The sequence below is a fragment of the Salvelinus sp. IW2-2015 genome, linkage group LG31 (genome assembly GCF_002910315.2).
Source record: "Salvelinus sp. IW2-2015 linkage group LG31, ASM291031v2, whole genome shotgun sequence".
In the NCBI taxonomy this organism is placed as follows: domain Eukaryota; kingdom Metazoa; phylum Chordata; class Actinopteri; order Salmoniformes; family Salmonidae; genus Salvelinus; species Salvelinus sp. IW2-2015.
In genome coordinates this window covers 11,573,867-11,588,033 of record NC_036870.1, presented here as the reverse complement: position 1 = coordinate 11,588,033, position 14,167 = coordinate 11,573,867, and the positions used below count along the sequence as shown (strand labels likewise).

General features: G+C 40.6%; 1 protein-coding gene and 1 long non-coding RNA gene across 2 annotated transcripts in view; one reads left to right on the top strand and one right to left on the bottom strand.

The window, feature by feature from the left end:
• Nucleotides 1–1,124: 1,124 nt before the first annotated feature.
• Nucleotides 1,125–5,353, bottom strand: LOC111956024 (proteasome subunit beta type-4). The gene is made up of 7 exons (XM_023976440.2): nucleotides 5,193–5,353; nucleotides 4,471–4,677; nucleotides 2,640–2,786; nucleotides 2,252–2,333; nucleotides 1,760–1,876; nucleotides 1,546–1,634; nucleotides 1,125–1,289 (listed from the first exon to the last, which is right to left on the bottom strand). The coding sequence occupies exons 1-7, from the start codon at nucleotides 5,306–5,308 to the stop codon at nucleotides 1,277–1,279; spliced, it is 771 nt and encodes a 256-aa protein (XP_023832208.1). The 5' UTR covers nucleotides 5,309–5,353; the 3' UTR covers nucleotides 1,125–1,276.
• Nucleotides 5,354–5,911: 558 nt separating this feature from the next.
• Nucleotides 5,912–14,167, top strand: part of LOC111956025 (uncharacterized) — a 9,342-nt gene continuing 1,086 nt past the window's right edge. The window contains exons 1-2 of the long non-coding RNA XR_002876185.3: nucleotides 5,912–5,979; nucleotides 13,378–13,527. This is a non-coding gene — a long non-coding RNA (uncharacterized lncRNA). The remainder of the gene's footprint in view (nucleotides 5,980–13,377; nucleotides 13,528–14,167) is intronic.

Genomic DNA, 14,167 nt, shown 5'->3' with positions numbered 1-14,167 from the left:
GTGCCGTGACCGGGAGACCCATGATGCGGCGCACAATTMGTCCAGCGTCGTCCGGCTGGGATTTCCTTGTCCCATCGRGCTTTAAATCAAATTTTATTGGTCACATACACATTTAGCAGATGTTATTACGGGTGTAGCGACATGTGTGAGCAACTCCTTGTGGCGGGCCGGGAGCGCCTGCAAGCTGACTCAGTTGCTAGCTGGACAGTGTTTCCTCCGACACATTGGTGCGGCTGGCTTCAAGGGTTAAGCAAGCAGTGTTGCTTGGCAGGGTCGTTTCGGAGGACGCATGGCTCTCGACCTTCGCCTCTCCCGAGTCCATAGGGGAGTTGCAGCGATGGGACTAGACTACCAAATTGGGGAGAAAGTTTTTTTTTTAAGAGATCAGAATGTCTCTTCTAGTAGGGATTGTTTGATATATTTAACTTCACTCACTTGAATGTATGATTCTGTATAGCTCAGTTGGTAGAGCATGGCGCCTGCAACACCAGGGTTGTGGGTTTAATTCCCACGGGGGAACCAGTATGAAAATGTATGCACTCACTACTGTAAGTTGCTCTGCTTCACCTAACACCCGTGCCAATATATCCTCCAAATACCGGCTTCTCTGTTTTTAATCACGTAAGTGGACAGACATAGGCCATTGCTTCATTTGATCTACTTTTTGTTTATGTACTGAAAGCAATCTAGCCTTTAAAGAAGTCCTGTCCACAGCGATAAATTACCTCAAGAAAACCAACCATGCGTTCCAAGGAAATCTCAGATGTCGATGCCTTACTGACTGCTTTCTCTTGGATTACATCCTACCCCTGGGCTCATTTACATATTTTTGTATTTTTTATTTTCCTTATCACCAGAATGATTCTCCATTTTTTTTAAAGAAATAAAGTGTCAAGCCTGCTTTAATGGTGGGTTTTCCTTTTGAGGTAATAACAGCATAGTTAGGTGCAGTTCTGTATGGTTGATACAAAAACAAGTTTAGGTATCTCCCCCCCCAAGAACCTTTACCCTTAGCTCTGCTTGTGTGTGGACCTTTCCAATTACAGTATATAAATCTAATTTCTCAGAACTTCACCAGATTTATTTTAAGCCTGATTGTCATTCAAGTTTAAATAACTCACCCATTCAGAAATGTACATTTATTTTTCATATTACAAAAGGGGGGAAAACTAAATTGGTTACATAGCAGTCTTATTAAAGCGCTAACATTTTAGAATGTCATGGAACAGACTGATAGTGTGGCTTAACGTACAGTCCTGAATCGCCAACATCGTCCTTATTCAAACCCACTGCAAAAGAAAAGAAAATTACATTTTCATATCATGTAAGATACAGGCATATGCTGTGTGAACTAATCCACAAGATCTACAATGTATCTTTTCAGTTAAATGCTATGATCAATTTAGGACAAATGACAGCAGCTTTAAAAACAATTTCCTATCAAGTAATGTACTACACACAAGTACACTAAACATGCCAACTTCATGGARCTTGTTGGACACTTCTGACTGGACAGTCACGATGAGTTATGTGGCTATAACCTACCTGACCATGTGGGCAATTTCCCAGTTGGTCTCACAGGACATGGGGCCAACAATCTCCACACCTTCTTCTGTCACAATGGCAATCTCATGCTAAAACAGCCAAACATCAGTCATGTCACAAATAGCTATGAGACTGGTAGCTACAAACAGAAAAATTCAKTATATGCTGTTGAAAATAACTCAAATTCAGGAGTGTTATGAGACTAACGACTCACCCTGTTGTAGGAGCGAGCATCGCGATAGTACAGCACTTTAAGGCAGCGCTCAATCAGCGCCCGCGCCTCATCCTTAGTGATCTCCACCTTGTTCTCCACCACCTCCCTCATCAGGGGCTGCATGGACACAGAATAACCTTAAACAAACCCATACGTACTGCAAGGGTCCGTGTTGAACTCCAACTGTGGAACATTCATTTTTACATACAGTATTACCATGAAGTAGCAGACGCATCATGCAGTACAGATTACTTCCAATTATACTTATTCCTTTTCTTATCCCCGAAGGGGTTGCCACTATTTCTATATGAAGGTGTAGCTCGACAACTTTAAAAATAAATGACTACTTCAGCCAATCGTGGGAATAGAAACTATGGCATCTTATCTTTCCGATTTACAAAGATACATTCTAAACTATGAAATGTATAGAAGTTATTACTGCCTCTCAGTAGTAGTCCCCTCATGTGTGTTCATTAGCTTATTTGTCCTCACCTGGGCCAGGTAAGCACCAAACCCTGTCGCCACTGTAGGTGCCTCATAGGCCACACCCAGCTTGTCCACGTAGCCCAGGAAGCTAGAGAAATACAAGATGACAAGTTATGCATTTATTTTGATGTAGCTAGTTACAATATTTATAGCTGCAGGTCTCAAGTCAGTTTGATGTTAASATCAAGACCATGGTATGAGGTTTGTTAAAAGGCAAAAACTAACCAGGGTCATGGTTTAAAACACGGTCATGGTTAAACTATTCGATCTAACATGACAGCATTGTCAACGGGCACTCCTAAATTGCTAAGCAATTTCAAGAGTTCCACYTCTTGGCATAACTTCTGATAAGGACAAAAAATGACTAGTTAAAGATGCTGAAAAATCATCCCACCTCTCGCCATTGTAGAATCCACCAACGACCACAGTGTTCCACAGTGGGTTCATCTTGCTGCGGCGGTTGTACATTACCCGTGTCAACCAGGAGTGAATGGCTTTGGGGCTGTAGCTGTGACCGTCCCCCAGGAGCTCCTCGTCGATCCTGGGATGCAAACACACAGACCTGATAAGTGGTGGTCCTCAGGGAGATAACCAAGCAAAGGTTTCAGCACCCCAAGTGAGGGAAATGACTCCTTATTGCCAGAAACCATTCAAACAAAGAGATCCTGCCCCAATCTCCTTAAAACCCATTATTATACTTTGTATCAATGATCCAGACCCTATACTCCAGTCTATCTGCAAACGTCTGCTTCTGTTAGTTTTCCATCTCCAGAAGTGCACACCAAGGATGTCCTCTTCATTGTTAATTGCCTTCTCTCAAACCCGTAGTCCGTCTGCTATGATCCTATTACAATCTATTGCACCAAATATCACGTCTCTATACTGATGACATATWATTCTTCCAGATTGTTTCTCACTCTTTTCCCCACCTTTTAGATATKTTTAATGCTTTTAGCAAAATTGCAGGATACAAGATCAATTGGGGGAAGTCTGCATTACTACCACTGATCAATAGACGAGAGTAATCTATTCCGTTACATATCCCAGTGGTCCAGCATTTTAGATATCTGGGTGTACAAAAGTACCCCTCCTTGCAAAATATTGTACTGAATAATTTTCAATTCTTTAAAGATGTAAAAAAAAACAGAAGTACATAAATGAATGTATTAATTCATTTCAATTGCGTTTTTCAGTGGTTAAATGAACACCCTTCCACAAAAGATATTCAGTTCAATGCTCCCTGTAGCACCACCTGGGCATCTCAGTGCAAGAGGCATCACTACAGTCCCTAGTTCGATTCCAAGCTGTATCACATCCAGCGTGATTGGGAGTCCCATAGGGTGGTGCACAATTGGCCCAGCGTCGTCCGGGTTTGGCCGTCATTGTAAATAAGAATTGGTTCTTAACTGACTTGCCTAGTTAAATTAAGGTTACATTTTTAACAAAAATTGTTAAAAAATAAATAAAAAATAAAATGATTTGTCTATTGGGAAAAAATGTACTCCTTAATCTCAATGTATCTGGAGGGGAAAAAACCAAAACAAGAATAAAACACGCTCAGAAATTTCGGGGGATGGCGGTCTCTTTGGGGAAGGCGCATTCCAAGACTTCCAACAAAAGCACAACCTGCCTAGCATTTCGTTCTTTTTCTACTTACAATTACGTTCGGCTAGGACCGGTTATGTGGTATCTTGGGAAACTAAGCTTAATCCTCATCCCTTTCACAAGGTACTGCTTGGAAAAAGAGGTCTCGCATCTGAAATGTATTCCCTTCTAATAAAGACCTCATCCAAGCAGGGAAAAAAGTTGGGAGTTTAACGCAACCTCATTCCTTAATTATTTCCTCTCACGTTGTGCATATTCATATACTTCTGTCAATGGATAATATCTGTATATAAAAAATGTTGACACTAGCATATGCTAACACACTGATGTCATTGACAGAGATACAGTCAGATCTGCTTCTGTGTGCCAATGTCAGTGAGTTAAGCATACAAAGCTGAGGGCATCTCTTGCCGTTTCTCCTTTCTAAAACCACACTATTATTATGAATGCTACTATATTATGAACTACTCCATTTTCTGTGTATGTGCCCTTTAACAAGAGTCTACAATAAATACATTAAAATATCAACAAAACATTTTATTTTTTTAAACAATGTAAACTATAACCATAAAGAACCAAGACAGCATAACAGATTTTTCTGAAAGAAACCTCAAACTTACACCATCTGTTCGATTATCTGCTTCATGTACTGGTAGTCTGCGTAGTCGCCGGAAGCGCCCAGGATGGTGGTGTCATTCACCTTCATCAGACGAGAGATGTTACGGAACCGTGCCAGGGAGCCATAGGAGCCCAGCATGTCAGCTGCGATGATGACTCCACCTGTAAACTTCACTCCCAGCACTGATGTTCCCGTCACCATGGGGTTTCTAAAGTTTAGGGAGGGAAAAATMTAGATAGTTTGTCATGGGAAAGTTTTATTAACTAACGTTACACTAAAAATGCAATACAGAGGGATGCATGCTGAACGTCCATTTAGGCTCATGCACGCGCATATGTAACATATGGCGGGAGTAGGACTAGCTACAAAATATGCTTTTATAGCATCCTTTATGATGMTGAGTTTGTTAGCTAGATAGCTACCTCACTGCCATGTCATACTAGCATTAGCTACCATAAGCGCAATATGATTAGGTAGATAACTGGCGAGGCATAGATGGGCAACTTATCACGTCAGTCAATTTGTGCGAAATAGAATAAGATAGCGCGTGAACATATTCAGTTTAGCTAACTAGTAGCCCAACTAAATAATAGTGTAGTAGTCAGTGAGCTAACGTTAACTGCATCGGCTAGCTCCACCATGATGATACAGCACTGCAGCGTACCGAGGAAATCGAAAGTGGGATGACATTATTAGGGTCTCCACTCAAAAGTATTTACTTACAGAGTGTGTTTGATAGGTCCGCATCCTGGGGCTAAACTGCTGCCAGGAAATGAATAAAATTGTCCCGGTTTTGGTCCATTCTCCCAGAAATTTAGCTTCAAACCGCTTGGATCCATGTTACAAATTTGCGGATGTGACGACACAGCTGCTCGTGTTGTGTTCTGATGCAAAGAATATGGAATTATGGGATACAGGAAGCAGACAATTCTAACAAAAGACAAATATTATGTATCTTATTTATAACCACATGTAAACCTTAACCCGAAGTATAATAAATAAAACAAGAAACTCATCAATAACTYTTAGTTTATTATAAATCTTCGATGATTTAGTCAGAAGGAAAGGAGTAAAATCAGAGGGGAGTTAAATTGCACTAGATGCTGATCCAAGGTCAGGTTTACGTTTCCTGTGTTTAGAAGGCGACGTTAGGATAGAGGAGTAGTAAACTGATTCTAGATCTGTGCATAGGGTAAGTCAGCACAAAAGGAAATAAAATATTCATATATGGGTAAACCAATCAAGTTTCTGTCACTAGGCAGAATTTTCTTAGACGATCCATCAGCTCAGTTACTGGGCAGACCAACCATAACGCCTCCTATCAGAATAATATTTAGCAAGAAAATAAAGCAATTGAACCAATAGAATTTAAGTTACACTTGGTATCCGAGTAGAATTAGAACAATCCACCAATTGGAATTTACGTTTGCTTTGTAGTCAGGCAGACATGACATATTTGTCCAATCACAAAAAAATCTGAAAGGGGATTTTTGCTGTATCTTTGGCTCAGGTACTTTCTTTTTCTTTTATAAAATAAATAGTCAAATAGGTTTTTATTATATATATCACCGAATAATATGTGCAATTTAAACATTACTTTGATATATTGTTGAAAAAGTTTGAATTCTGTTACAATTCATGTTTCAAAAGGTGTTTCATTGCTTGCTAATGCTAGCCCAGCTAGCTAGCTATCAAGTTTAGCTAACGGTAGTCACTTGCTAAGATTAAATAATAGTATTCAGTGAATCTACATGTTTTAAATGCCTATCAAACTAGCGTATTTGTTCTTCGTTTGTTATATGTGCTTTCTATTCCCAAAAAACTGACCACCAGTGTGTGCCTAGCCAGATGGCTAGCTAGCAAGCTAGCTACAGTGAATTGAAACATGTTGTCGATAAAGCGGGAAGTATGCAAATTGCAAGCGCATGACCATAGAATAGCATACGCTTTGACATGAAAAAGCCATTGTTAACCATCTCAAATAATGGAAGTCGCTAGCTGAGAGGGAAGCGAGTAGTTTGCAACGCTAGTGAGAAAAAGACCCATGTCATGGCAGGTATTGGTACGCCAAAACCATGCCTCATAGTATTTCGGCACCGTGCTAATGACAGCCGGGTGAGCCAGCTTGGCAGCGGCTGCACTCTGTCATTGCGCCATTGTATTATGCCAATCAAGCTTTATAATTAGGAACACTTCTGTTTTAATTATCCTACATAATCGCCCGTTTYTCATGTTTTGGAAATGCAGACAGCATCGTGCATGTTTTACTCCCAAGTATTATTATTTTTCCAGACACTGATAGTGCGTTGGGTGCCGTAGTGGGAGTGTCCCTGGCTGTTCAACTGATTGACTTATTTTCTATTTTGGGGACAGGCTTGTAGCTGCAATAGTGTGCAACTGCAGCCCGCAATTCGGGGTGTTCCTGCATGTTCCTTGTTCCAGGCCACCCCTTGAGCATCCCATTGGTTCCTTCATGAACCCCTCCCCCCATGAGCATCCCATTGGTTCCTGGATGAATGCCCCCTCCTCGATGTCTTCATGCATATGACACTTTTGGGCACGGTGTCGCCCCCACCTCCCACCTGTTGTGGAAGTCGTGTCCTTCACCCCTGCCTGTCGGGCACAGCTTTCTGCTGTGGGCCGACAGGCGGTGGTGAAATACACTTTCTACCGGTCGCCCCCGCCTCCCGCTAGCACAGCAGGCGGGAGGCTGGGGCGACACCGTGTGTTAGCTAGCTTGATAGTTAGGGTCACCGTGTGCTAGTTAGGGTCACCGTGTGCTAGCTAGCACACTGTCCTTCGCTCCCACCTGCCCTCACCGTAGTTAACAGAACTGCAGGATAACAGTGCATGACAGGTGGGGACGAAGGACACTGTCTACCGGTGTACGGCTAGCTAACTACCGTTGTCGCCCCCGCCCCTTCTTCTGTGGGGTGTATTGGCGGCTGGCATCCAACATTATTGTGCATTAATAACACCTACTGTACTGGAGCGCTCCCACCTGTGTCCTAGCTTAAGAATTTAGCAATAGAAAGAGGGTAATGCAGATGCAGGAATGTCCCGAATTGCACCCTTCTGTGTAGCTGTAGCACGCATCACTGTACTTGATTTTGGCTATACAGTACACACCAAACTCAGATTTTTCTCATATTGATACGACATTYAATATATTGACACACGATTGAAATGAAAAAAACGACTGTTTCACTTTTGCAGTACTATTCTTCWTTAATAATCCTGACCTGAAACAATAATGACGAGTGAGAAAGTTAGAGGATCAAAGATCATACCCCCAAGACACGCTAACCTCTCACCAATAACAGGGGAGGTTAACATGTCTTGGGGTTATGATCTTTGACCCTCTGTAACTTCCTTTCTCACTCATCATTATTAACTATTCATTTCAGGACTATCCGTAATCATGGAATCATCCATATTAGGATAATGTAGAAGTGTTTAGAAACATATTCTGTTCTCATTTACAATAAAAGTTACTCCAAAATGACACAATACATTTACCTGGATATCATAAGGTGAATGCACCAATTTGTAAGTCGCTCTGGATAAGAGCGTCTGCTAAATGACGTAAATGTAAATGTAATTTACCATTCATTTATAATTGGGCACAAAATAAACTAAATGCAAATGCATCCAAGAAGTTTGTAGAGTCACAACCTTGATGTAGTCATTGCGTGCTAGGAATATGGGACCAAATACTAAACTTTTGACTACTTTATTTATAAGAATCTTTAGGGGTGTTAATCATTTTGACCCCTACCTTTTTGRGAGAAAAAACTATTACTTGTTTCAACAAAATATCTTTCTCTGAGCAATTGTATTAGTATAAAATAATATACAMTGCCTTCAGAAAGTATTCATACCCCATGACTTATTCCACATTTTGTTACAGCCTATTTTCAAGATGGATAAAATATATATTTTTCTCAACCATCTACAAAATACCCAATAATGACAGTGAAAATGACTGTTATTAAAAATGTTGGCAAATTTATTGGAAAAAAAACTTCAAATTTGTGGATTAGGCTATTTCAACCACACCCGTTGCTGACTGGTGTTCAAAATCGAGCACACAGCCATGCATTCTGCATAGACAAACATTGTCAGTAGAATGGACCGTACTGAAGAGCTCAGTGCCTTTCAATGTGGCACTGTCATAGGATGCCACCTTTCCAACAAGTAAGTTGGTCAAATTTCTGCCCTGCTAGAGCTGCCCCGGGTCAACTGTAAGTGCTGTTACTGTGAAGTGTAAACATCTAGGCGCAACAACGGTTCAGCCGCGAAGTGGTAGGCCACACACGCTCACAGAATGGGACCGACGAGTGCTGAAGCTTGTAGCAATCGTCTGTCCTTGGTTGCAACATTCACTACCGAGTTCCAAACTGCTTCTCGGAGCAACGTCAGTTTCATGGAATGAGTTTCCATGMCCGAGCAGCCACACACAAGCCTAAGATCACCATGCGCAATGCCAAGCGTCGGCTATAGTGGTGTAAAGCTCTCCGCGATTGGATTCTGGAGCAGTGGAAAGGTGTTCTCTGGAGTGATGAATCACGCTTCACCATCTGGCAGTCCGACTGAAGAATCTGGGTTTGGTGGATGCCAGAAGAACGCTACCTGCCCGAATGCATAGTGCCAACTGTAAAGTTTGGTGGAGGAGGAATAATGGTCTGGGGCTGTTTTTCATGGTTTGGGCTATGCCCCTTAGTTCCAGTGATGGAAATCTTAACGCTACAGCATACAATGACATTCTAGACGATTCTGTGCTTCCAACTTTGTGGTAACAGTTTGGGGAAGGCCCTTTCCTGTTTCAGCATGATAATGCACCCGTGCACAAAGCGAGGTCCATACAGAAATGGTTTGTCGAGATAGTTGTGGAAGAACTTGTTACACCCCTGAGTCAAAAATGTGTAGAAGCACCTTTGGCAGCGATTACAGTTGTCTTTATGGGTAAGTCTCTAAGAGCTTTCCAGACCTGGATTGCGCAACATTTGCCAATTATTACTATTTTCAAAATTCTTCAAGCTCTGTCAAATTGGTTGTTGAACATGGCTAGACAACCATTTTCAGGTCTTGCAATAGATTTTCATGAAGATTTAAGTCAAAATTGTAATTTGGCTACTCAGGAACATTACCTGTCTTCTTCGTAAGCAACTTCAGTATAGATTTGGCCTTGTGTTTTAGGTTATTGCCCTGCTGAAAGGTGAATTCATCTCCAAGTGTCTGGTGGAAAGCAGATTGAACCAGGTTTTCCTTAGCTCTATTCCATTTATTTTTTATCCTGAAAAATGCTTCAGTCCTTAACGATTACAAGCATACCCATAACATGATGCAGCCACCACTACGCTTGAAAATATGGAGAGTGGTATTCAGTAATGTGTTGTATTGGATTTGCCCCAARCATAACACTTTGTATTCAGGACAAAAAGTGAATTGCTTTGCCACATTTTTTTTCATTATTACTTTAGTGCCTTGTTAAAAACAGGCAGTGGTGTTTAGTGAGTCCGCCAGATCAGAGGCAGTAGGGATGAGCAGGGATATTGTCTTGATAGGCGTGTGAATTAGACCCTTTTCCTGTCCTGCTAAGCATTCAAAATGGAGCGAGTACTTTTGGGTGTCCGGGAAAATGTATGGAGTAAAAACTAAATTATTTTCTTTAGGAATGTAGTGAAGTAAAAGTAAAAGTAATCAAAAATATAAAGTAAAATACAGATACCCCAAAAAACTACTTAAGTAGTACTTTAAAGCATTTTTACTTAAGTACTTTACACCACTGCAAACAGGATGCATGTTTTGGAATATTTTTTATTATGTACATGCTTCCTTCTTTTCACTCTGTCAATTAGGTTAGTATTGTGGAGTTACTATAATGTTGTTGATCTATCCTCAGTTTTCTCCTATCATAGCCATAACATTCTGTAACTGTTTTAAAGTCACCGTGACCATTGACTTCATGGTGAAATCCCTGAGTGGTTTCCTCTACGAAACTGAGTTAGGAAGGACCCCTGTATCTATGTAGTGTTTGGGTGAATTGATATACCATCCAAAGTGTAATTAATAACTTTACCATTCTTAAAGGGATATTCAATGTCTGCCTTTTTACAATTTGACCCATCTACCAATAGGTGCCCTTCTTTGTGAGGCATTGGAAAACATCCCTGGTCTTTGTGGTTGAATCTGTGCTTGAAATTCACTGCTCGACTGAGGGACCTTACTCATAATTGTATGTGTAGGGTACAGAGATGAGGTAGTCATTCAAAAATCATGCTAAACACTATTATTGCACAGAGTCCATGCAACTTATTAAGTGACTTGTTAAGAATTTTTTTTGTTCAGTCTGCAACACAACAAAATGTGGAGAAAGTCAAGGGGTGTGAATACTTTCTAAAGGCACTGTAATTTCCCAATTATTATTTTTGAATACAATATAGCTCAGTATTTGAATTATTTATTTTATACAGTCATTATTGCTAATTTTTTATCAAGGGTGTCAATAATTTGGGACCACACTGTATATATCTCTATTATGCGTTGGAATATATCATATTCTATATTATAATACTTTGGAACAGATTTCCAAAATTAAAATCACTTACATGCTGACAACACCGGCTGCATTGCGTGCCCAAGCGTTTCAAAATATATGTACCCATGCATGTTATTCAATAATTTCATCCAAACTGCTCGTGCGCATCAACAAGTGTCTGCGCAGCCAGGCGCTAAAATAGAACTTGGTTCTATTTTAGAAGAAGAAGATGACTGAACTAGGAGAGATTACTAGAAACTAACTAGGTTTCCTCTTTTATCTTTGGATTAGAACTTGGTTCTATTTTAGACGCTTGATGCGCTGCAAGTCCCGCCTCTCCCATCTACTCGTTGGTTTTTAGGAGCATATACCCACGTGGGTGATTGAAAGATGAACGAGGTCCACACTCCAGTCCAGTTGGTTGCAGTAAGGCACCTTAAAGTTGGTTGCCAACTGCCATATAAAATCCSCAGAAGAAGAAGATGACTGAACTAGGAGAGATTACTAGAAACTAACTAGGTTTCCTCTTTTATCTTTGGATTAATTGTCGGAGTAGAGAACGCATGATTTCGTGTGACTCAAAATAGGTAGATATTTTACAAAGATCCATCAAAAAAGGACCCTGTACATGTAATACCCAGTACTGTTCCAAATATCCCAGGACAAATTATCTAGCAACAGCAAACTAGCTAGCTAAATATCCATACATTTTTCATAAGTTTCGACCTGTCCCCAAATGAATATAGTTCAGATTTCATTTTGATATTTCTACCTCTGTGTCCTGATCACGTCTGGTGGGGATAGACAAACTCAACATGCAAACGCACGCACCTAGCCAGTTTGGACATCACGTTAGAGCTGCTTTTCTGGTATCTTTACAGTTTTTTTTTTTTTAAGAAAACTTGGGGGGCCAAATAAAATCAGCRAGTTGGGGAACCCTGATTTAGGATGTCCAGCCACTGCCCAGAGTGGGTAAAAATGCGCTTTGGTGATGAAATTGAACTCAAATACATTTTACCAAGATAAATATGATTATTCATGTTCTGAATCGTTCAGTGGGGTATTTCTCTAACATATKATTAACATTGTATCCAAAAAGTTGGATTTCGTAACCTAATACGTACAATAATAACCACAGAGCTCTGTTGACGTAGCGGTGCACGTTTCCCCTTTTGAGGATTTTACATTTTGTGGTCGTCATATTCAAAGTTGTTTCCGCGGGTCACAAAAATCKAAATTAGCATGACATGAGCTGAATTAAATGTAAAAGGCTTTGAAAAAATATTGGTATATGCTCAGTGCGCCGTTGACATTTTCACAGAGATACACTTGTTTTTGTGAGAAATTTTGGGGAAAAGGACAGGAATTTTGAATTCATATGAAAATTGTATACTAAAAATGAAAATACTACATGTCATGTCTCAAAATTGATATCCATCTTACCTCTATATTGTTTTATGTCCTTTGGATTCGAGAAGAAAGATGACGAGTTAAACGTCAAAGTGAGCCTGTCAGATAGCCAATAGCCTTAATTCTTGCACAGAATCCAGCCTAGCTGATGCAACTTTCCAGACTTTTTACCACTTTTCAATAAATGTTAATCAAATACTCACTGACAGTTTTCTTGTTGAGATTCAATTGGCACATACACATTTGCGTTGTCACCTTATTTTTTTAATTTAACCTTTATTTTACTAGGCAAGTCAGTTAAGAACAAATTCTTATTTACAATGACGGCCTACCGGGGAACAGTTCTGCCTTGTGGCAAAACGACAGATTTGTACCTTGTCAGCTCGGGGATTTGATCCAGTAACCCACCGCTCTAACCACTAAGCTACCTGTTGAGCAATGAGCAAACAGTCAATGGTTGTATTTGACTAACATTTWTTTTTTTWAAGTATGGATTTCAGCAATCAAAGAAATGCATGCAACTACAGAGGATAAACATAGGTAAGGGTTTAGTCATAGATTTTTTTATTTTAAGTATTGACTTGGGCGAATCGGTGTAATTGGAGCTGAATTGCACAAAGCCTGGTCTCTGTTCCACTCCATCAGTGGATTTAATCAGAAACTAACTCCTATCAGTACTACCATCATCATAGTCAGATATGATCCATAGTTTCCATTTTGATTTAAATGAAACGACATGAAGGCTTCTTCTGTCTTGTCTTGTTGGGCAGCTTATCAGTTGAAAATTCACTAACATTGTGCATGTCCAATAACYAGCGTTATTGGATGTGGAGGGATAGATTTAACATCCTCAACTAAAACTAAAAGTTGCTTTTAAAATATCAAATGACAGCCCCCAGCAAATTCCACAGTGCTTAGAACAGTGTTATCACATTTACCCTCCTCTCCTCATTTCAGAGGCCTCAGGGTGTGTTTGCCACCGCTGTGTGAGCAAACAATGACGGAGGACAGGCTGAAGGCGGACCCCTCCAAGCGGGAGGGGCTGGACTCAGGAGAGGGAGACACAGAGCCTAGCCTGCTGCTGCAGAAACTAAAGAGCAACATCTCGTAAGTCCCACCCCTCTGTCCACACAGCCACTGCTTAAATCAAGGAGATACTGGGAAAACCTGCAAGCACGCCGGGCCTCTGAGCGTGCCAACTTTGGACAGATCATCCGTGAACATCTTCCCCAACATCAAAGCCCGGAGGCTAGGTGGCGAGGGGAAGTCCAAATACCCTTCTCAGGTCTGTGAGGTTGTTTGGGAGCCCTTTAAACATTTGAAATGCAATTTTTTACTTTTGTTTGCCAAACTCAGTTGACCACCTTTGTAAATTAATATTCTGGAGGAAATTCAGGATTCACTGCCATACTTCAATGCATCCTATTGCATCTATAATGGGCAAATCGTGGATAGAATGAGCCAGAGTACAAGGAAAAAAGTATTACCATAATCTCATTGAATAAGTGGAGAGGCGTTTGGGGTTCCCCTTTCTGTCTACAGTTATTCCTAACTCCTCGTGAACGTATGTTATAAGGGAATCCGCGGAAGACGTGCTACCATGCCACTGGTTGCCAACCTGGAAGCCTGAAAAACGACCCGATGTAATGACTTAGCCAACTGGACTTTCCTGGTTGATGATAGACACTAACCATTGCTTTTGGGTGCTATAGCTTAAGTCAAAAATACTGTCAGTAGTGGATTAGGC

Coding starts and splice junctions, on each gene's coding strand:
- LOC111956024 (XM_023976440.2), bottom strand. CDS start 5,308: ATGGATCCAAGCGGTTTGAAGCTAAATTTCTGGGAGAATGGACCAAAA. Junction 1,877..2,251: donor TTGGTGCTTACCTGGCCCAG/GTGAGGACAAAT, acceptor GTGTCCATGCAG/CCCCTGATGAGGGAGGTGGT. Junction 1,635..1,759: donor ATGCTCGCTCCTACAACAGG/GTGAGTCGTTAG, acceptor TGGCTGTTTTAG/CATGAGATTGCCATTGTGAC.